The sequence below is a fragment of the Sus scrofa genome, chromosome 12, assembly GCF_054392235.1.
Source record: "Sus scrofa isolate SSC_HxYL_T2T_F1_AM1 chromosome 12, Sscrofa_HxYL_maternal_Yorkshire_Landrace_v2.0, whole genome shotgun sequence".
Classification (NCBI taxonomy): Eukaryota; Metazoa; Chordata; class Mammalia; order Artiodactyla; family Suidae; genus Sus; species Sus scrofa.
In genome coordinates, this window is record NC_139394.1 from 24,265,120 (window position 1) to 24,286,890 (window position 21,771).

General features: G+C 55.8%; 1 protein-coding gene across 2 annotated transcripts; it reads left to right on the top strand.

Annotated features, from left to right (window-relative positions):
• The first annotated feature begins 1,135 nt into the window (after positions 1–1,135).
• On the top strand, positions 1,136–20,564 carry TBX21 (T-box transcription factor 21). Of its 2 annotated transcripts, none has more exons than XM_084982737.1 (6): positions 1,136–1,237; positions 17,054–17,208; positions 17,582–17,703; positions 18,571–18,729; positions 18,844–18,905; positions 19,159–20,564. In XM_084982737.1, the coding sequence occupies exons 1-6, from the start codon at positions 1,221–1,223 to the stop codon at positions 19,775–19,777; spliced, it is 1,134 nt and encodes a 377-aa protein (XP_084838863.1). In that variant the 5' UTR covers positions 1,136–1,220; the 3' UTR covers positions 19,778–20,564.
• The last annotated feature ends 1,207 nt before the right edge of the window (positions 20,565–21,771 follow it).

Below are 21,771 nucleotides of genomic sequence, written 5' to 3' on the forward strand. Positions count from 1 at the left end.
CCACTGGCCTGGAAGAACTTCATCCTGGTTGTTCGGGGCCATCCAGCTTGCTCCAGGCAACACTGAGGAATGGGATTTGTCCCTTCACTGCCTCCCCCACTCCTGCCTGTGTCCCCCTTTTCCCTCCTGCTTTAGTTTATGCCTGGTCCAATCCATAATGCTGCCCCATCTCATCCCCACCCTACAAACCAAAGGGTCTCTGCCCAGGGACAGGCCCAGAGCAGACTCACAGATGGAGGTGGGTCCCGGACAGACAGGCAGACAGACAGACATGCAGCAGGTACACCCAGACCCAGAGAGACCTCAATGACAGCGACGTGGAGATACAGGGATATTTGCAGACTCGGCCCCCGAGGAAGCAGAGGGATGAAAACCGAGGGGTCGGCCCAGAACAAGCACGTCAAGATTTTACAGACCCCAGAGATAGAGATGGACGCAACGAAGACACACAGCGAGGCAGGCAGAAGCCCCAGGGACCCTGAGAGACACAGAATCAGACAAACAGCGGAGAAACACCGAGATTCAGAAGCCCTGAGAGACCAGTAGAGTCACGGCGCAAACAGGGACACGTACAGGAAGCCAGGAGGGGGCTTGGGGACAGAGGGGATCCGAGCAGAGGCTGTTTGGCTGTCCTGTGGCCAGAGGCCCCTGGGACTGGCCTTCTGTGGGAGGCCTGACTGTGCCCAGGGCTTGCCTGATCTCCAGGAGCACAGGGTGGGGGGCAGAGAGGAACCCGGCTGTGGAGGGGTGAACCCATCGGCCTTCATCCCACTGCTCGGCCCTTCTTTCCCCTCCCCCCCAAACCCCATCTCTCTTTACCCAAAGCCCTGGGTAGTACCCCCCCTGCCCCCGCCCCTGGTAACCGGATCCTGCTTCCTGCCTGAGATTAAGGGCCTGTCTGCTAAGATTCCCCAGGAAGGGGAGGGACACTAGTCTCTCCCCAGGGCCTCCCCAAAGCTCAGGCTTGCCCACCCATAACCAGCCATGCCCCCCAAGACTACAGACTGTTCATGTATCCAACATCTTCAGGTCCTTTCGAGAGGGGCAGGAGCCCTAGGCCCGGGGCACAGGGGGAGTGCGGTGCTGTGTGGGTGTGGGTGTAGGGGCTGATACTAGTGTGAAGAGGTGGGGACCAGAGTGACAGCGGTTAGACAGAGAGAGGAGCTGATCTCAAATAGGATGCCCGCAGAGTGAAGACTGAAGTGCAGAGGGACCCGGGCATGCCTGGAGTCAGAGGGTAAGGCTGCCCAGCCTTGAAGGTGTATGGGGTGGGGCAGGGGAGCCAGCCTGGAGGTGAGAAGCAGGAGCCCTTGACCTTAGGATGAGCCCACGCCGACCTCCTGGTGCTGGGTGCTGGGGCCTTGGAACTCCTGCAGCTGTCACGGGGGGAGGGGCTCCTACAGGTGCTTGTCACTCCCCTTCTGCCCTCCTTGGCTGTTAATCCGATGATTCCGGCTGGCCTTGGTCTCTGAAGGACCGCCACTCTGGGCCCAGAGCGGGAGGGGGTTCAGGACGGGTGGAAGAGGGGGCAGGAGCAGACGCCCAAGGAGCTCAGGGAGGCTGCATGTGGGACAAGAGAAGAGGGTGCAGGAGTTCCCTCGTGGCGCAGAGGGTTAAGGAGCCATTATCGTCACTGTGGTGGCTTGGGTTGCTGCAGTGGCATGGGTTCAGTCCCTGGCCTGGGAACTTCCACATACCACAGGTGTGGCCAAAAAAGAAAAAAAGGGGGGGGGTATGGGTGCAGGAACTGGACCACAGGGATTTGTCCAGCGTTGCTCTGTGGGCCATGTGTATGCACTGGTGGGTGATGTATGTCCACAAGCTGGTGTGTTTTTTTGTTTTGTTTTGTTTTGTTTTTGTCTTTTTGCTATTTCTTGGGTCGCTCCCGCGGCACATGGAGGTTCCCAGGCTAAGGGTCCAATCGGAGCTGTAGCTGCCAGCCTACGCCAGAGCCACAGCAACGCGGGATCCGAGCCGAGTCTTCGACCTACACCACAGCTTACGGCAACGCCGGATTGTTAACCCACTGAGCAAGGGCAGGGATTGAACCCGCAACCTCATGGTTCTTAGATTCGTTAACCACTGCGCCACAACGGAACTCCAAACTGGTGTGTTTTGAGTCCGAATCTGAAGGGCACATGTGCCGAGAACTCTGGTCCTGGAGGCACCTTGCTAGGAGTTCTTCGGGGTAGGAGCTGAGCCCACTTTATCTCTGTGACCCCAGTGTCCCCGGGGTCTGGCCTATCCCAGTCTCCAGGGAATGGTGTCTGGGCATCAGGAGGGAAAGCCTGTCCTTTCTGAGATGGGGTCTTACAAGACAAGGCCCTTAGGGAGTTCCCACTGTGGCTCAGTGGTTAACGAATCCGACTAGGAACCATGAGGTTGCAGGTTTGATCCCTGCCCTTGCTCAGTGGGTTAAGGATCCGGCGTGGCCGTGAGCTGTGGTGTAGGTTGCAGAAGTGGCTCAGATCCCGAGTTGCTGTGGCTCTGGCGTAGGCTGGTGGCTACAGCTCCAATTAGACCCCTAGCCTGGGAACCTCCATATGCCGTGGGAGCAGCCCTAGAAAGGCAAAAAGACAAAAAAGAAAAAAGACAAGGCCCTAGTGGAGGCAGAAATCTAGTTGGAGGACCCTTTGTGGGGAACCAGTGGATGCCTGAGGGGGAAAAGGGACACGGCAGGCAGCTTGGAGGGGAGGAAGAAGAGACAATTTAGCGAAGCCTGTGCCTCTGCGCTGGTCCTGCCTTGGGGCCGAACCCCTCAGCCTGTACACTCACTACCTTTCACCTCACTTGAGACCAAGTTGGTCCTGGCAGAATGTCTGTCAGCTCCATCCACAGACAAGGAAACCAGAGACGTGAAGATACTTGACTAGGCCACACAGCCAGGTGGAATTAGCGTTCCTAACCAGTTACCCCGTTTCCCTCTGCCCCGGCCTCCAGCTCCTGCAGGCATCCCAGCCTCTGCAGAGCTCCCTCTCCCTGGCGTGTCTCCCTCTCGTCTTCTCTCTCGAATCCTCCTCTTGCCAGGCCTGGGACTTTCTCATTGAGTCATGTTCCATCCCCACCTCTGAATCTCTCAGAAACTCAGCCCAGGACTCGCCCTGGGCTCTCTCCTTTCTGTCCTGCCTCATCTCCACCCAGCTACCCCCACATCACACATCTACCCTCTCACAGCCTCCCTGGCTGTGCCCAGCAGGGTGGAGGGCAGAATCCTGGGTCCTGAGGCCCCGGTGCGCTGGGTCCCCACTAACAGCAGCCCCTCAACTTCCCCAGTGGCCGCTCAGCCCTCCCCGAACCATGCAGCATGCACCCCTTCAAGAGCCTTCTGGTCCTGGGAGGGCTCAGCACCCACACGATTTAAGGGCAGGACCCAGGTGACTATTAGATTCTGGGGTGAGGAAGTGTCTGGTCTTGGAGCTTCAATAAGAAAATCTTCTTAGGTAGTTACCATCATGGCTCAGGAGAAATGAATCTGACCAGTATCCATGAGGTTCGATCCCTGGCTTCGTTCAGTGGGTTAAGGATCCGGCGTTGCCATGAGCTGTGCTGTAGGTTGCAGGACACGGCTGGATCTGGCATTGCTGTGGCTGTGGTGTAGGCCAGCAGCTGTAGTTCTGATTCGACCTCTAGCCTGGGAACCTCCATGTGCTTCAGGTACGGCCCTAAAAAGTGGGGAAAAAGAAAGAGAAAGAAAGAAAATCTTCGTAACGCCTGTAGCGGCCGTCCTTGGCCATTATACACTCTTCTAAGCGCTGAGGCGCACACAGAAAGCAGGGTCAGGGCACAGGCTCTCAGGCTGGGACTTGGAGGTGGACAAGCAAAGTGGGACGGGGCCTGAGAGTGGGAGGCGTGGACTCTGTGGGGCCCAGCATCACCTGGAGTCCTTTTTTATTTTTTTTATTTTTTATTTTTTGGTCATTTGAGGGCCGCACCTGCCGCATGTGGAGGCTCCCAGGCTAGGGGTCGAATCAGAGCTGTAGCTGCTACCCTACACCACGACCACAGCAATGCAGGATCCGAGCTGCATCTGTGACCTACACCACAGCTCACAGCAACGCCAGATCCTTAACCCACTGAGGAAGGCCAGGGATCAAACCTGAGTCCTCATGAATGCTGCTCTGGTTCGTTAACCGCTGAGCTAAGGCAGGAACTCCACCTGGAGTCCTTCTTAAACACACAGATTCTGAAGACCTGCCACAGGCCTGAGAATCAGAATCTCTAGAGGCAGGTCCCAGGAAGCCATACTCTAAACAGCTTCCTAGAATGGCCCGGGACCCACAGGCATGGCAGGTGCTATGTGACATCAGGGAGCCATGCTCCTTTTGAGCCTTGAGAGGAAATGGCTTGAAAAGAAGACTTGGCTACAGGCAGAGGACACCAGGGTGAAGAAAAGTGCTGTCCACACTGGTGGCCTAAGGGCAATTTTCCTTTCTCTTTTCCAAGACGTGATCGTATTATGATTGTTTTCTCTCAAAAATGGGAAGACAAATACTCTTGTGGGAAGAGCCATGGATCAGGAGTCAAGAGGCTGCCGTTTCAGGAGCTCCTTCTGTGATGCAATAGGATCAGCGGCATCTTGGAAGCACTGGGATCCAGGTTCAATCCCCAGCCTGGCACAAAGTGTTAAGGAGCCGGTGTTGCCACAGCTGTGGCTTTAGGTCATGACTGTGGCTGGGATCCGATCCCCGGCCCGGGAACTCCGTATGCCAAGGGGCGACCAAAAAAAAAAAAAAAAGAGAGCGAGAGAGAGAGAGAAACTGCGTTTCCAACCCTGGCTCTGCCGTGAAGGGGGTATGAGAGTTCAGGAAGTCAGACAGATTCCAGTCTGTCTGGTAACCGTTGCTGTTCATTAGAGACTGTGTCTCTCCCATCCTGGACACACACTCTGTGTACCTTTGCTCCCCGCACCCAGGTCCAGCCTTTTGGATGCTCAGAGGCTGATCCATGAGAGAGGGGCCGGGCCGGGCAGTGATGGGAGGTGAGGGGATCCCAGGGGGCCTGTCTTCTGCTCCATCTTCTCCACCTCTCCAGCCCTGGGGCCTGGGAAGAGGGTGAGGTGGCGACAGGAGGAGGAGGTGTCACTGCCAGGGTTCTTCTTCTCACCCAAGCTGGCAGAGGGGCGGGACTGGCAGTGGTGACACCAGGGCCACTCAGCCCCCGCTTTTCGCAAGCACTTTCTTTTTTGGGTGGAGGAATTGGAGGGAGGGGGTGAGGAATCTGGGGTTGATGAGCCAGGCTGCAAGACAACCCTCTACCAGCCTACAGGTTACAGAAAAACTGCTCCCCCCAGCCACCCTCTGCCTCCTGGGATGTGTCCCCGGGTCCACCTGATTCTGAGATTCCTAATCCCTCCTGCCCCAGAAAGCTGGTGGGAGCTCAGGTCCTTCTGTTCAAAGGTAGGGGGTGGCTCACTTGACCTGAGGATGAGCATGGAGAAGAGGAGTGAAAGAGAGAGGCAGGAACAAGGCTCCACTGGGCCACCACAGCCAAGCACTGAGCAAAAATGTCTCCCGAAGGAGGTGTCAGCATTCAACCGTCTCAGGTCTCCTGGGGAAATCCAGTCATTCAGGGAAGACTTAAATCTTTCACGTTTCCCCCAAAGTAGCCAAGGGTCCCAAAGTCACCCTCTCTTTCAAGCAATGCTGCCCACTTGGAACAGCAGGCAGAAACATCCCCCCTCCTTAAGGATGGGGAATGGTGGGTAAAGGGCCAGGAGGAGATCAGTCCCTGGTTCAGGCATAGTTGGGGTCTGGCCTCCACACTCAGGGGATGCACTGATTCTCTCTCCCTCCCACCCTTCCTAGGTCATGCCCGCCTCCTGGGGTCCCCAGCTTCGCCTTCACCTGCCAACCTGCCTCTTGGTTCAGCTCTAGTTGGGAGCAGAGAGTCCCCGTGGGCCCCTAAGGGTGAAGCCTTGTTGGGCTGGGACAGAGATGCAGAGATGGGGCCAGCCTCCCAGGGGAGAACTGAGGGGGCTGGGGTGGAAGCTGGGAGAGGAGAGGCTGACCTTTGCATGACGAAAATATTACAGTATTTTTCAAAACACTCTAACAAATCTGTACATATTGATATGCAAAAAATTCCATGACAACTTGTTGAGTGAAAAAAAATGTATTACAAAGCAGCATGTGTGGTGTTTACATAAAATGACATATATACGTGTGTGTGTGTGTGTGTGTGTGTGTGTGTGTGCACACATGCAAAAGAGTGGTATTTGGGGAGTGATGTCTGGAAGAATATTCGCCAAAATCTTAATCCTGCGTGCCTCTGCTATTTTTACCTTTTGGTACTGCTGAAAATTTCTATATGAGTGTGTTTTACCTTTACGTAGGAAAACGCCCAATAATATTTTCAATGGGGGGGGGATTCTTTCCATCACAAAAGGAATATAACTACATTAGTCAACAGAAAAGAAAAATAGAGAAAGACAAGTGCCCGCGGTGCTATCACCAAGGCAGCCCTTCAGAACATGTGGTGGGTTTCCTTCCTGTCACCCGGCTCTGAAGCTGTTCAAAGTGGCTTTTCCATCCAGGTATGATACTAGACTGGAAAGTGCCACACAGACGTCCCCTCTCGTGGAAGGCTCACAGCCCCTCTGAAAAGTACATTGGTGTGTTTTTCCTAAGCCTAGGGGACTTGAGGCACTTGAGGCTGACTTTCAGGCAAGGGAAGTGACTTGCCCAGGCCACCTCTACCTGAGTGACAGGCAGAGCCAGTCCTGGGTCTCTGAGCACTGGCAGCCCAGCACTGTTTCCTGTGCCCAGGGCTGCCAGGCCCAGGTGGGGGCTTTTGTGGGCCCTGCAAACCCACAGCTGCTGCGATGCAATCTGCTTCAAGGAGCTTTTCCTGCTGCCCTCCAGGTCCCGGGTCTGCCCTGGGGCTGGAGAACGAACGAACGAGACACTTCTGATACACCCCCCTGGGGCCTCTGGAAAGAGAGGCCTGCACTTCCCGCAAGGCCACCGAGCACGGAGCCTGGGCACATAGTGGGCATCCGTGAATATCAGTCACATGCCTGTAGGTGAAGCGGCAGAGGGCCTGCGAGTGCGGTGAGAAGGCCTCGTGAGTTCCATCTTCCTGGACGATGGGGCCTTTGAGCTGAGGCTTAAAGGATGGATGGAATTTCCACGAGGGTCCAGAGGAGGGAAACAGGTGGAGCAGGGGAACTCTCAGAAGGCAAAGTCTTTGAGCGCCAACTACCAGGCGCGCGGAGACTCGCTGGTCCACACGGCGGGGGTCCCCCCAGTCCCTGTCAAGCGCGCAGAACTTGCCCAGGATCAGACACGAGGGGCGGGGTGAGGCGGGGCGGGGCCAAGGTGGCGGGGTTGGGGGAGGCCCAGAGAGCTTCATAAAGCCACAGCAAAGGCGCCGCGACGCTAGTAACAGCGGCCCGCTGGAGAGGGAGCCCGGGAGCTGCCGCGCGCCCGCCAAACGCGGGCGCAGGACCCAGGCGTCCGAGCCCGGGCTCCGGTGGGGCCCCGGCCCCCGCCCCCCAACCCCGGGGCCCCCGCCCCGCCCCCGCCCCGCGGGCCCCCGCGCCCGCCCCCGCGCGGAGAGGGGCCGCTCCTCGACGGCCTCGGGAAGGTGCCAGCCCGCCCCGGATGGGCATCGTGGAGCCGGGCTGCGGAGACATGCTGACGGGCACCGAGCCGATGCCGGCGAGCGACGAGGGCCGGGCGCCAGGCGCCGACCCACAGAACCGCTACTTCTACCCGGAGCCGGGCGCGCAGGACGCGGCCGACCGTCGCGGGGGTCCCAGCCTGGGGGCGCCCTACGCCGGGGGCGCCCTGGTGCCGGCCCCGCAGGGCCGCTTCCTCGGAGCCTATGCCTACCCGCCCCGGCCCCAGGCCGCCGGCTTCCCTGGGGCGGGCGAGCCCTTCCCGCCGACGCCGGGCGCCGAGGGCTACCAGCCGGGGGACGGCTACGCGGCCCCAGACCCGCGCGCAGCCCTCTACCCCGGGCCGCGGGAGGACTACGCGCTGCCGGCAGGGCTGGAGGTGTCCGGGAAGCTGAGAGTCGCGCTCAACAACCACCTGTTGTGGTCCAAGTTTAATCAGCACCAAACCGAGATGATCATCACCAAGCAGGGACGGTGAGTGAGGCGCGCGCCGAGAGCGCCGAGCAGCGGGAGCCTCGGTCCTGCCCAGACGGGGACACGCTCTTTCTTTTTTTTTTTTTCTGTCTTGACTTTGCTGTGTCTCCGTGGCCCCCATAGTTTTGGCTCAGGCTTTGGGGAGAAGGAAGAAGTCCTCCCGGGGACAGGAACGTTCTGGGGGTTTTTACTCTCAGGACGTTATACCAACCGGCAGAACTCCAAGGGGAGATGGAGGAGAGGGGCGTCTCGAACCCTCGTCCTGATCTGGGGGAGGGTGCTTGTGGTTTCTCTGCCTGAGTGGGGGGCGCCGTGGGCACAGGGGAAGCCTGGCCACGGGTCTGATGGAGCAAGGCACCTCTTAGCCCCTAGGTGTGGGAAACAGAGGGGAGGGCAGAGTCTTGTGGGGGGGGTGTGTGTGAACGATTATACAGCCCCCATGTCCAGGGCACCCCCCTGTGCCCACCTCTCCCAGCCCCCTTGCTGTTGGGTGCAGATCAGCTCCGGTGGTGGTGGTGGTGCGGAGGGGGGAGAGTAAGACTGGGATTTGGTGACATGGAGAAGCAGTCGCCAAGTTTCCTTTCCGGTAGGACTTTGAGATCATATGTCGGGTGTGTACGTGTGTGTGTGTGTGTGTGTGTGTGTGTGTTGGGGAATGGCGGTCAAATGGGAGGAGGCACAGATTCCTTACAGGCACAGCCCCCTGCCCGAAGGCCCAGATGCCCGTGGGCCTGAGCAGGTGAAGCTAACCCGTGGGTCCCAGCTGGCAGCTCAGTCCCACACTCTGGACCCTTCAAAGCCTGTCTTCTGAAACCCTTCCCCACCCTTATCCAGATATTTATTTGCCAGTCCATCCTGGGGAAGCCATGGTTCCATGGGCCCAGGCTCCCCTGAGCCCAGTGCATGCAGGGTAGGGTTTGGGGCCAAGGGTGTTGCTTCCGGAGAGCGCCTTCTTCGTGAGGGAAAGAAAGAGAAACTTGCGATTTGTGTGCTGTTTGTTTAGTAAGCAACGCTCTGAGTGAGCCCTGCCTGTGTCTGGTGTGTCAGAGTGTGCACCCACCCCTCCCAGTGGGGGAGCCGTGTGGGCAGGGGACCAGGGAGAACCTCTGTGTGGCGGGGCTGTGTCATCAGTGGACCCGGCAGGTGTTGAGGAGCAGATACCAAGTGTGGGGCTTGGGGAGGGAGAGGGGAGAGGCCGTGCTGGGCCTGGGGAGAGGGGTTTGGCATTCAATCTGGGCACTGCTGAAATATTCGTCTCTCCTGGTGATTTCTACAAGGTGGCTTGGGGTCGAGGGCCTTGTCCACTGGCCTCAATTGGTATCAAGTTGCTGAGCTGGTCCTCTTTTTCTGGGATGCCCCCATGAAAGTTGGCATTTTCTTTTATGGCACGGCCTTCATCTTCTAAGCCTTCTGATAATTCCTCTCTGCTCCCCGAATGCTAGCCCCCTGGCTGGGCACACCCAGGCACAGCCCAGGCTTCCAGGCTATCGTGTCTGAATTGGAGGGGACCCAGAAGATCCTGTCATGTCTCTTCTGTGGACAGACAGGGAAATGGGTGCAGAGATGGTTGGATACTCTTCTGAGGTTGCACTGCATACCCATGGCTGGCACAATGGGTGCCAGCGCCCAGATGGTATGTGCTGGGGTTTCTTTCTCCGACCCCCCATGGCTAGGAGTTAAAAACAGCCACCCACACTGTCCGAAGGCCTTGATGCATTCAGAGTGCTTTCACTTCCATTATTTCACTCTGCACTAGGTAGGCCAGGCAGCCTCCCCACTTACAGCTGAAGGCACTGAGGTGCAGGGGGGCTGGTGGCTGGCACTTGTCACATGGCAGACCCAAACTCAGGCCTCCACTCTGTGAGGTGGTCCCAAAGCCGTCCCACCTGGGGCCTGGTGGAATCTCCCCACAGCCCTGCTGCCAGGCCCCGGCCCCTCCAGTCCTGAGGGATGGCGGAGACGAAGCTTCAGCCAGAACTTCAGGGATCTTGGGGGCGCTGGGCTAACTGGAGGTCTGGGGGGAGAGGGGGTTGCATCTCCCAGTACAGGTCGCCATCTCTCCTACGACCTCCTTTTTTTCTTTACGTTCCTGCCAAAAAATTCTCTTGATGACTTTTATTGTCTCTCTTTTAGATCCACACACACAATTTCCTTTATTATGAAAAATTCCAATATACACCAAAATGGAAAAAAAAAAAATGTCCCATCTCCATCTGGCCATTATCCACCTTCAGCAGTTGTCAGTACGGGTCCAATATTGTTTCTTCTTTATCCTCGCTCATTCAACTTGCCCCCCTCTGCTCTGGAACCGTGGTAGCGATAGTCTCGGTCATTAGTTAAGTATCCTAGACACTATATTACTTTATCCTTAAGTAGTTCTCTGTGCCCCTCTAAAAATGGCTTTTTAAAAATAAACACAGTACCATTAACGCACCTGAAAAGAAACTCCTAAATGTTATTAAATTTCCCTGATTGTTTCATACGTGCGCGTGAGAGTGTGTGTGTGTGTTATACAATCCTTGCACGTTCTGTCTACCCCGAGGGACTGCTTTGGACACTGGGGAGGGGGATGTTGGACGCTGAGGGAAAGAGGCTGTGGCCCCTCACCACTCCCTTTGATGCTGCCTCTTGGTTCAGGCCTCGGGGGCCCAGGGCGGGGTGGAGGGGACAGAGGACACGCCGCCGCCAGGTCGGCACCCCCGTCTCTGAGCTGGGGCTCCAGTGATCTGGGAAGTCGGCAGCCATTTCGTTCTGCTACTGGCTTTTGAAAAAAGGGAGACCTGGGCTCCGAGACCGGCTCCCTTCTGTCCTCCTGCTTTGGCGGGCTGGCCCGTCCCTCCATGGCTTTCGGCGACCCACCAGTCACCACCACGTCACCCACAGGCTTCTTCCTTTTTGAAAAATCCTTCCAACCCGGCCCACCCACAGCCCCGTAGCCTTTCGCCCTAGGCTGACTCACTCTCTCCCAGATCCTTCCTCTCCCACCCACCCTAGACCCATCCCTCGGTGTGGAGAAGCGACACCGTCATGCTCTCCTCCATGGGCAGAAATGGGGTGGGGAGGAGGGGGTCATTCCAGGGTCCAGAGACCCATCCAGGTGGCTCAGATGGGGCTCGGATGGGCCACTGAGCACGAGGAGATGGACTGGCCATCTGGAGGGTTGGGAGCTCAAGTTTGTGTGTTTGGGGCGGTTTGGGGCCTTTTTTTGGTGAGGGCGGTGGTCTGTGTGCGGCGCCGAGTTAGCCGGCGAATAGCAGTCAATGGCAGGCGCTCTCGGGAGAGGAAGAGAGAGGCGGCTGTCTCCGTGTGTGGGTGTGTGGATGTGCTGTAATTGCCGGCAATCCCCACTTTTCTGGGTGTGATTAGTTGATTATTATAATTAAGATAACGTTGGGTAGCTCTGTTTTTAAGCAGTTCAATTTGCATTTGTGTGTGTATGTGCGAAGCTCGGGCTGGATAAAACAATTTCGGTCCCGCACTGTCTTCGATTGCCTGCCTCAGCCCTTTTGGTGTTCTCTTCTCTACCTTCCAACTTCGAGACTTTGTAGAGCTTTGAATTTTTTTTTTTTTTTTTCCTTTTAGGGCCATAGCCGCAGCATATTATGGAGGTTCCCAGGCTAGGGGTCTAATCGGAGCTACAACTGCCGGCCTACGCCACAGCCACAGCAACGCCAGACCCAAGCCACCTCTGCAACCTACACCACAGCCTAACCCACTGAGCAAGGCCCGGGATTGAACCCGCAACCATGAGGTTCCTAGTTGGATTTGTTAACCACTGAGCCATGACGGGAATTCCTGAAAGTTTTTTTTAATTTTTGTTTTTAAGGCCGTACCTTGTGGTACGTGAACGTTCCCAGGCCCGGGGCTGGGGGGGGGTCCAATCCAAGCCACTGCTGAAGACTACGCCACAGTCACGGCCACACAGGATCTGAGCTGCATCTGTGACCCATGCCGCTGCTTATAGTAGCGCCAGATCCCTAACTCACTGAGCGAGGCCAGGGATGGAACCCAGACCCTCAGAGACAACATCAGGTTCTTAACCTGCTGAGCCACAACAGGAACTCCCAGATCTTAAAGAAAAAAATTTTAAGAGTTTCCTTCGTGGCTCAGTGGTTAATGAACCTGACTAGGATCCATGAGGAAGCAAGTTCGATCCCTGGCCTCGCTCAGTAGGTTAAGAATCCAGCGTTGATGTGAGCTGTGGTGTATGCAGCAACATACACCACAGCTCGGATCCTGCGTTGCTGTGGCTGTGGCTGTGGCTGGCAGCTACAGCTCTGATTCGACCCCTAAGCCTGGGAACTTCCAGATGCCATGGGTGTGGCCCTAAAAAGAAAAAAAAAATGTAGCTTTAAGCCTGCTTTAATTTGAGCTGACTGGCTTCATTTCTCTTGGGCAGGTAAAAGTGGCTTTGCTTTCTCTTCGGCCCATTGCTGGTAGCTGTCTGATTCTGTCGAGTGGGTCTGAGGTTGGTGGGAAAAGGCATCTCTTGATGTAGAGCCTTTTGTATTTGGATCAGCACAGACACTGCCTGAATACCCTTGTAAAAGGTAGTACCTAGAGTTCCATGGGGGTGCAGTGAGTTAAGGATCAGCCATTGACACAGCTGTGGCTTGGGTTGCTGCTGTGGCATGGGTTCGGTGTGTGGCCCAGGAACTTCCGCATGCTGTGGGTAAGGCCCCCCCCCCAAAAAAAAAAAAAAAAAAGGTGGTACCAATTCACACCCTCCCCAGTGGTGGTTGAGAGGACCCATTTTTCCCATAGGTTCATCAGCATTAGATAGTATCGTTTTTCAAATATTTTGCCAACATAACTGATAAAAACCATCTCCTTTTGTTTATTTATTTATTTTGTCTTTTTGCCATTTCTAGGGCTGCTCCCGTGGCATATGGAGTCTCCCAGGCTAGGGGTCTAATCAGAGCTGTAGTTGCTGGCTTACACCAGAGCCACAGCAACGCGGGATCTGAGCCGTGTCTGCAACCTACACCACAGCTCACGGCAACACCAGATCCTTAACCCACTGAGCAAGGCCAGGGATCAAACCCGCAACCTCACGGTTCCTAGTCAGATTCATGAACCACTGAGCCATGATGACAGGAACTCCAAAACCATCTCCTTTTAAGTTGTACTTAATGATGGTGAATTGGAGCATTGTCAGAGATATTCAGGATGGAGAAGGGATAAAATGACCCCAAGAATCGGCATAGGTTGAAGATGCAGCTCGGATCTGGCGTTGCTGTGGCTGCTTGTTTGTTTGTTTGTTTTTACAGCCGCACCTGTGGCATACGGAAGTTCCTAGGTTAGGGGTCCCATCAGAGCAGCAGCTGCCGGCCCGTACCGCAGCCACAGCAACGTCAGATCCGAGCTGCATCTTCGACCTATGCCGAAGCTTGCAGCAATGCTGAATCCTTAACCCACTGAATGAGGCCAGGGCTTGAACCCGCATCATCATGGACACTATCTTGGGTGCTTAACCTGCTGAGCCACAACAAGAACTCCCTGAGAATCCTTTCAAGGTGGGAGGGTCCTTCGGGGCAGCAGAGGAATTTGGGGTCTTGGACCCTGTCTTCTGAGGGCAGAGGTGGTAAGTGGTCTTTTGGGGGGACTTGGTTTGGTGCCAGACCCATCTTTACTCCCAGTTCCTTCGTAGCAGAGTGTCATGGAAATCAGGGGCTATTTTGGGATCCCAGCTGGTGGTGATCCTAGCTAGCTTTTTCGGGCAGAGGTGGGACCTCCGTTCTCCCCTCCCTCTTCCCCACTGGCTTCCTGTGTCTCCTGCCTTTCCCTCCACGAGTGATAAGCAGGGTGGAGGAGCAGAGGCAACGACGGCATGCACCTTGCAATCATAAGAACGCGGCTCTGCCTTCCCACCAAGGAGCCGTCACCAGACCTCTCGGAGGCCCGTTTTCTTCAGGTGTAAAATTAGAAATAACATTTTATATCTCAAAGCACTGCTTCAGTGAACTGGCTGCCGCATAAGTAGAGGCTCAATGAACCTGTTCCTTTCTCTCTCTTACTCCGACACGTTTGGGTAGGAAACACGAGTGACGCGACCGCTGTTATAGAATGAGTTGCTGGTAGAAGTAGGCTGAGGACTTCCCCGGTGGCGCAGCAGGTGAAGGAGCCGGTGTCGTCACTGCTGTGGCGCAGCTTCGATCCCTGGCCTGGGGACTTCTACGTGCCCAAGGGTGCGGCCAGGGAAAGAAAGAGGTTGAAAATATTCTCTCACTCTTGATGGCTCACAGCCTCATCTCTAAGCTTTGATTTCTTCAGTTGACTGCCGTGCTGATCTCCTGGGACCGAGGGCCTCAGACAGGAACTCCAGACTCTTGCTTGGGGTCCTTCGGCCAGGCCATGGGGCTTTGACAGCTCTGGGCCTGGGAAAAGGCGGGATGGGGGTGGACAGGAGAGAGGCTGAGCTGAGTGGCACATCTTTTGAACTTTTTTTTTTGTCTTTTGTCTTTTTGTTGTTGTTGTTGTTGTTGTTGCTATTTCTTGGGCCGCTCCCGCGGCATATGGAGGTTCCCAGGCTAGGGGTTGAATCGGAGCTGTAGCCACCGGCCTACGCCAGAGCCACAGCAACGTGGGATCTGAGCCGCGTCTGCAACCTACACCACAGCTCACGGCAACGCCGGATCGTTAACCCACTGAGCAAGGGCAGGGACCGAACCCTCAACCTCATGGTTCCTAGTCGGATTCGTTAACCACTGCGCCACGACGGGAACTCCATCTTTTGAACTTCTTAACGGATCTCAGAGGAAAGACGGACAGGAGTTATCTCTCCATTTACAGGGAAAGAAACTGAGGTTCGGTTGAAGAATGACCTTATACCAAGGTCATCAGGCCAATAAGTCTCTTTTACTCAGCGCAGGAGAGTCTGGGGAAGACAATGATGGGACTGTTTCCCCCCCCCACCAGGGGATCTTTCCAAGGTTGTCAGGGATGTTGCTCTGGGACTCTCTGGGGAGTAGTGTCCACCCCAAAGTGTTCCTAGGCCCCTAGAACTCCCCCTCCCTCAGGTTCCCTGACTCATGGACCTTTCTTCCCATCCTGCAGGGCTTCTTATAAGAGGAGGGGAGACGGATGTTGCAATGATAAGTTTTTGGGTGAGGGGTGGCTCTGCCATCTTAACAACTCTGCTCTTCCTCCTTAGAAGAAAAAGGCTAACCCGTAGAGGTGGCGGTTATAGTGATGCCGGCGATGGTGGAGGAGATGATTGCAGTGGTGGTGACAGCAGAGGGGACGGGTGCAGTGATGGGGGCGGTGCTGGTTGGAGTGGGGAGGGTGGGAGTGGGGAGGGTGGAGGTGTTAATTGTTGTAGTGGTGGTGTTGAGGGCAGTGATGGCGGAGGTGGGAGGTGACGGTGGTGATGGGGATGGTGATAGGCGTGGGGATGGTTGGAGCAATGGAGGTGATGGGGTGGTGAGGTACGTGTAGTGGGGCTAGTGATTCGGGTGGTGGTGGTTGTAGGGGTGATGGTGATGGGGTTGGTGATGGTTGTAATGGTAGTGGTGGTAGAGGTGAGGACAGTTGTAGTGGTGGGGTGATGGGGTGGTGGTGGTTGGAGTAGGGGTGGGGTGGTGGGGTGGTGGTGGTTGGAGTGGGGTGAGGATGGGGGTGGTTGGAGTGGGGGTGGGGTGATGGGGTGGTGATGGTTGGAGTGGGGGTGGGGTGATGGGGTTGGTGATGGTTGGAGTCGGGGTGGGGTGATGGGGTTGGTGATGGTTGGAGTGGGGGTGAGGATGGGGGTGGTGGTGGCTGGAGTGGGGTGAGGATGGGGGTGGTTGGAGTGGGGGTGGGGTGATGGGGGTGGTTGGAGTGGGGGTGGGGTGATGGGGTGGTGATGGTTGGAGTGGGGGTGAGGATGGGGGGGTGGTGGCTGGAGTGATGGGGTGATGGGGAGGTGGAGGTGGCAGAGATGGTAGTGGTATGGTAGTGTTTCTTGCTCTGAATCTATTACTCTGACATAATAGCCCAGCATCCCAAATCCAACTTTCTCTACTTTTCTAAGAACCAGGACCTTGAACATGAGAACTGTGTTCAACAGAGTCCTCTTTAAAGTGGATAGAAAGCTCCAACTAGGATGTCAGCTACTTCTGAAGGCCCAGGCCTAGAGCAGTCTGGGCTACAGACATCAGGCCCAGGAGGACGGGGCAGGGAGAGCCTGTGGATAGGAGCTCTGGGGTTAGGCACCTGTTAGCGCCGTGAAAGCTAGAGTGGAGGGGATGGATGACAGACTGAGGCCAGACCCGGGTTTGGGGAACTGAAAAATAAGGACCATTAGGAACCACCTGTATGGGGCTGGCTTGTGGCTTTGCCTCCCCACCCCCACCCCCACCCCACCCCCCCCCCCCCGCTTCTCTTCCCCCCCCCCCCCCCCCCCCCCCCCCCCCCCCCCCCCGCCGGCAAAGCCATCTACGGCTGGAGACAGTGGTGTACAGCTAATGTCTAGCAACTGAGCCTCTGAGGGAAAAACCTTTTTAAAGCCCTGATTCACAGTGTTTGCTGATTTCCATGGTAAAGACCCCTAAAATAGACACTTGTAAGCTCCCCAAGTGATATCAGTGCACTTCGAGTCAGGAAGAGACGTGTGGTAGCTCACATTGTCCAGTGTCTCCACCATATGGGTAGAGTGGACCTCACCAATCTCCAGGGCAGAGATATAGTAAAATGCAGTAAAAAAAAAAAAAAAAAAAATTGAGACGTGACGATCTTTGAGTATTTATTGCTTGGCTTGTAATGTCATGTATTTAATTATAAGTTTATACAATTTAATTGTTAATCATGACTGTTTAACAACTGGCTGGCAGACTTCCTGGACGACACCGCCAGCTGGCCCTGGTGGTTGTGTTGGGGGCCGGATCCAGCACACCACGGACGGATGGGCTTTGCACAAGAGACGGCTGTAGGAGGGAGTCGGGGGCTGATGGAGATTGGTGGGCCTCTCTCTGTTCTCCCCAGGCGGATGTTCCCATTCCTGTCATTTACTGTGGCCGGGTTGGAGCCCACCAGCCATTACCGGATGTTCGTGGACGTGGTCTTGGTGGACCAGCACCACTGGCGGTATCAGAGCGGCAAGTGGGTGCAGTGTGGAAAGGCCGAGGGGAGCATGCCAGGTATGCACCTCCTTGGGAGCCGTGGGCGCGCTTTTTTCCTAAGACTGTGCGCCCCCTGGTGGATCCAAAAGGCGCCCCAGGCCCCGCCGCGACTCCTAGGGGGCTCATTCTCCGTTCTGTCTCCCCTTGTCCCATCCCATCCCACTTGCCCAAGCCCCTCCCACTCCTCACTTCCATTCTGTTCGTCTTCTCTTTTCTGCTTTGCCCTAGACTGTCTTCAGCTCAGTCCTCTGCCAACACCTCCCGCTGCCCGGCCCCATCCGTCCTCCCCCTGCATCCTTCTTGCCATCCCCCTCAGAACAGGCAACGAAGCCCCACCTCACCAGGGGTCTGGTCCCAGGGGCTGCATGCCAAAGAGATTAACTGTCCACAGGGAACCGCCTGTACGTCCACCCAGATTCCCCCAACACTGGAGCCCACTGGATGCGCCAGGAAGTTTCATTTGGGAAACTAAAGCTCACGAATAACAAGGGAGCCTCCAACAACATGACGCAGGTGGGACTCCGCCCCCGGGATAGCCCCGCCCCCTCCCCATCCCTGCGGCCACAGTGGGTCCCACGCAGGCCGATTCTCTTCTATAAGAATGACGTTTCTTCTTCTCCTCAGACTCAGGTTCCTTCCCACCCACTTTGGGAGGAAACTAAATCTCAGGGCAGACAGGGGTCAGTCACCACACGGGCCAAACCAGCCTGGGAGTTTCTTCACTGAATCCCAGGCTGCCATTTTTCCGTGTACCCTGTGGGTAAGAGTCGGCACCAGTGGTCCCAGGGAATGGATGCAGAGTTTGAGTTCAGCAAGTCTGTTCAAAGTGCCCTGATCCCTGAAAAGCCTAGTGTGTGCTAATACCTTGGTCTCGGTGGACATCAGGTGAAAGGAAAGGAGGCAAGAAGACAGAACTGGGAGTTCCCGTCGTGGCTCAGTGGATAGCGAATCCAACTAGGAACCATGAGGTTGGGGGTTCGATCCCTGGCCTTGCTCAGTGGGTTAAGGATCTGGCGTTGCCGTGAACTGTGGTGTAGGTTGCAGACGCGGCTCAGATCCCACGTTGCTGTAGCTCTGGTGTAGGCCCGAGGCTACAGCTCTGATTAGACCCCTAGCCTGGGACCTCCATATGCCATGGGAGCCGCCCTAGAAATGGCAAAAGACAAAAAAAAAAAAAAAAAAAAAAAGAATTTGTGCCCTCAGGAGGCCGGGGACTGGGGTCGGAAGGCCAGGGGGAAGTTCCTCGGTGGCAGGGCAGGGGAATGGCCATGATGATGCCAGGGTCCTTTCTAGCTTGGCCGTGGGGCCGGCCTCGGGGGAGGGGGGCTTTGAACGCCCTCCTTCTGCCCTCACAGCCTTGTGGCTCCCGCTCCCTCTCAGATGATCGTGCTGCAGTCCCTCCATAAGTACCAGCCCCGGCTGCACATTGTCGAGGTCAATGATGGTGAGCCAGAGGCAGCCTGCAACGCTTCCAACACACACATCTTTACTTTCCAAGAAACCCAGTTCATTGCCGTGACCGCCTACCAGAATGCAGAGGTGAGGGCCGGCTGAGCCAGGGTGGTGGGGCTGGGGGTGGAGGTTCTCCCCTGGGAGGGATTTTTGGAACTGCCCCAGCCTCAGGCTCCAGCGACTCCGTTTCCCTCTCTCTAGATTACTCAGTTGAAAATTGATAATAACCCTTTCGCCAAAGGATTCCGGGAGAATTTTGAGTCGTAAGTGCCCCTGGGTTCAACTCACCTCTGCCAAGGGAGGTCTCCTCTGGTCCCTCTGAGACTGGGACTCCAGACACGTGCTCAGCATGTCCCCCTAAGGCGTTCTGAGGGTGGGGAAGTGGGGGGTAGGGGTGGGGGTGGGGCGGGCAGGAGGGCCTGGGGGTGGGATGGGCACCAGGCAGGCTCATAAGTGACCCCTGTCTTCTTACCTGGGTTTTGTTTTTTTTTGTTGTTTTTTTTTTTTTTTTTTTAGCATGTATGCATCTGTTGACCCCAGCGTCCCCTCCCCTCCTGGACCCAACTGTCAATTGCTTGGGGGAGACCACTACTCTCCTCTCCTCCCCAACCAGTATCCCGTTCCCAGCCGTTTCTACCCCGACCTTCCCGGCCAGGCCAAGGATGTGGTTCCCCAGCCTTACTGGCTGGGGGCCCCCCGGGACCACAGCTACGAGGCCGAATTTCGAGCTGTCAGCATGAAGCCTACATTTCTGCCCTCAGCCCCTGGGCCAACCATGTCCTACTTCCGAAGCCAAGAGGTCCTGGCGCCTGGAGCTGGCTGGCCTGTGGCTCCGCAGTACCCTCCCAAGATGGGCCCAGCTGGCTGGTTCCGCTCCATGCGGACTCTGCCCATGGAACCTGGCCCTGGAGCCTCAGAGGGGCGGGGGCCGGAGGACCAGGGCTCCCCTTCCTTGTGGACTGAGATCACCCCCATCCGGCCGGAGTCCAGTGACTCAGGACTGGGCGAAGGAGACTCTAAGCGGAGGCGTGTGTCCCCCTATCCCTCCAGTGGGGACAGCTCCTCCCCTGCGGGGGCCCCCTCTCCTTTTGATAAGGAGACCGAAGGCCAGTTTTATAACTATTTTCCCAACTGAGCAGATGAGGATGAAAGGAACAGCGAGAGTGTGATGAGGTTGGGGGACGCTGACTGGCGTTGACCACAGACTCAGGACTGAGCGGTCCCCAGGTCCCTCCACCCCGTCTCCTTTTGTCGTTGGTGGAGGAAGAGGGTGGGCGCAGAAAGATTCAGGGGTTCACTTGCGGCTTCCTGGCCCACAAGGAAACCTGAGAGGAGTCTGCTGCCCCTTCCTCCGCGCGAACTACAGTCTTTTACCTGGTGCTGCTTCTGGCTGTGGGTCCCCAGCTGGAGAACAGAAAACGGACAACAGAAGTTCTGGGACACGAAGGAGCTTCCTCTCTTCTGCGGGGTGGGGGTGTGGGTGGGGGTCAGGGTCGGGGTCGGGGTCAGGGTCAGGGTCAGGTGGGACTGGAGACTCAGATCTCTTCCTTTGCAGAGGAACTTTGAACTTGTTTGTGCGTGTGTTTATGCCCTGATCTGGAAATAAAGACACATGAGTTTGATAACAGCCAGCCAGCCAGCCAGGGTCAGTGGGAGGAGCCAAGTGATGCTGGGCAACTGGCCTGGGCTCCGCCAGCTCAGAGACAGTGGGGTCATGAGGAAGGGGCTGGGAAGTGGGGGGGGGACAGAGCACCACTCAACAACAAAGTCTTGGGTGGTAATGGGGTGCGAATTTGCATTTTTCTGTTCTCTTTTTTATTTTTATTTTTTTGGAATGGCTATTTATTGTACAGAAAGTGGTGTCTGGATATATTGCTTTTGTCTCCATCACTTTCTGAAAATAAACACAAAACTGTCAAGTGTGTGCTGCTTCGGTGCCTGGGTTGGGGATGTGGGCGGGGACTCCACTGGGAATCACAAGGGTACCAAAGCTATTCTCTGTGCTCTCTGAAGTTCTGAAGACCCCATACCTCCTCAAAACCAGAGGTGGCTTCATTCAGGGGACAGACTGAGTTAGAGCAAGTCCACGGGTCCTGCCTTTGGTGCTCAGGTTGATGGTGGATGCCACCTATTAAGGCTTCTTGAGACCTCTTGACCCTGGAGCGGGTTGTGAGGGCGAGGTCAGAGGAGGGGGGCTGATGGGGGGGTGGGGGCTCTGTGGAGAAGGATGGCACTTGATTTCTATGCATTTCTAGAAGCTTTGGATCTCCATCTTCATCCTTTTTTTTTTTGTCTTTTTGTCTTTTCTGGGGCCGCACCAGTGGCATATGGAGATTCCCAGTCTAGGGGTGGAATCGGAGCTGCAGCCACCAGCCCACGCCAGAGCCACAGCAATGCAGGATCCGAGCCGCGTCTGCAACCTACACCACAGCTCAAGGCAACACCGGATCGTTAACCCACTGAGCAAGGCCAGGAGCCGAACCCGCAACCTCATGGTTCCTAGTCAGATTTGTTAACCACTGCACAACAACGGAAACTCCAAATAATACCTGCTTCTTTTAAAGATTTGAAGCAATGCAGAAAAGTATAAAAACAACCATATATTATCCCAAAATGTACCACCTACCTATCAATAATTATTATTAACATTAGGTGGATTAGATAGAAAAAGCTTTTTTTATCCTTTTTCAGCTGCACTTGAGGCATATGGAAGTTCCTGGGCCAGGGATCAAATCTGAGCCACATCTTCAACCTACACGAAAGCTGTAATGACAATTGATCCTTAACCCATGGCGCTGGGCTGGGGATGGAACTGGCAACACCACAGAGACAAACTGGATCATTAACCCACTGTACCACAGTGGGAACTCTGGAAAGATTTTTATAATATTGGAATAATACTCAATATGTTTTTTCTTTTTTTCCTTTTTTTGCTTTTTAGGGCCGCACCTGCAGCATATGGAATTTCCCAGGCTAGGTGTCGAATCAGAGCTACAGCTGCAGGCCTATATCACAGCCACAGCAACATGGGATCTGAGCTGTGTCAGCGACCTACACTACAGCTCATGGCAACGCCGGATCCTTAATCCACTGAGCGAGGCCAGGGATCAAACTCACATCCTCATGGAT

Excerpts from the sequence above, each read along its gene's own strand:
- TBX21 (XM_084982737.1), top strand. Across the intron at positions 17,209-17,581 it reads GGCCGAGGGGAGCATGCCAG|GGAACCGCCTGTACGTCCAC; the intron begins GTATGCACCTCC and ends AACTGTCCACAG. Across the intron at positions 18,730-18,843 it reads CCGCCTACCAGAATGCAGAG|ATTACTCAGTTGAAAATTGA; the intron begins GTGAGGGCCGGC and ends CCCTCTCTCTAG.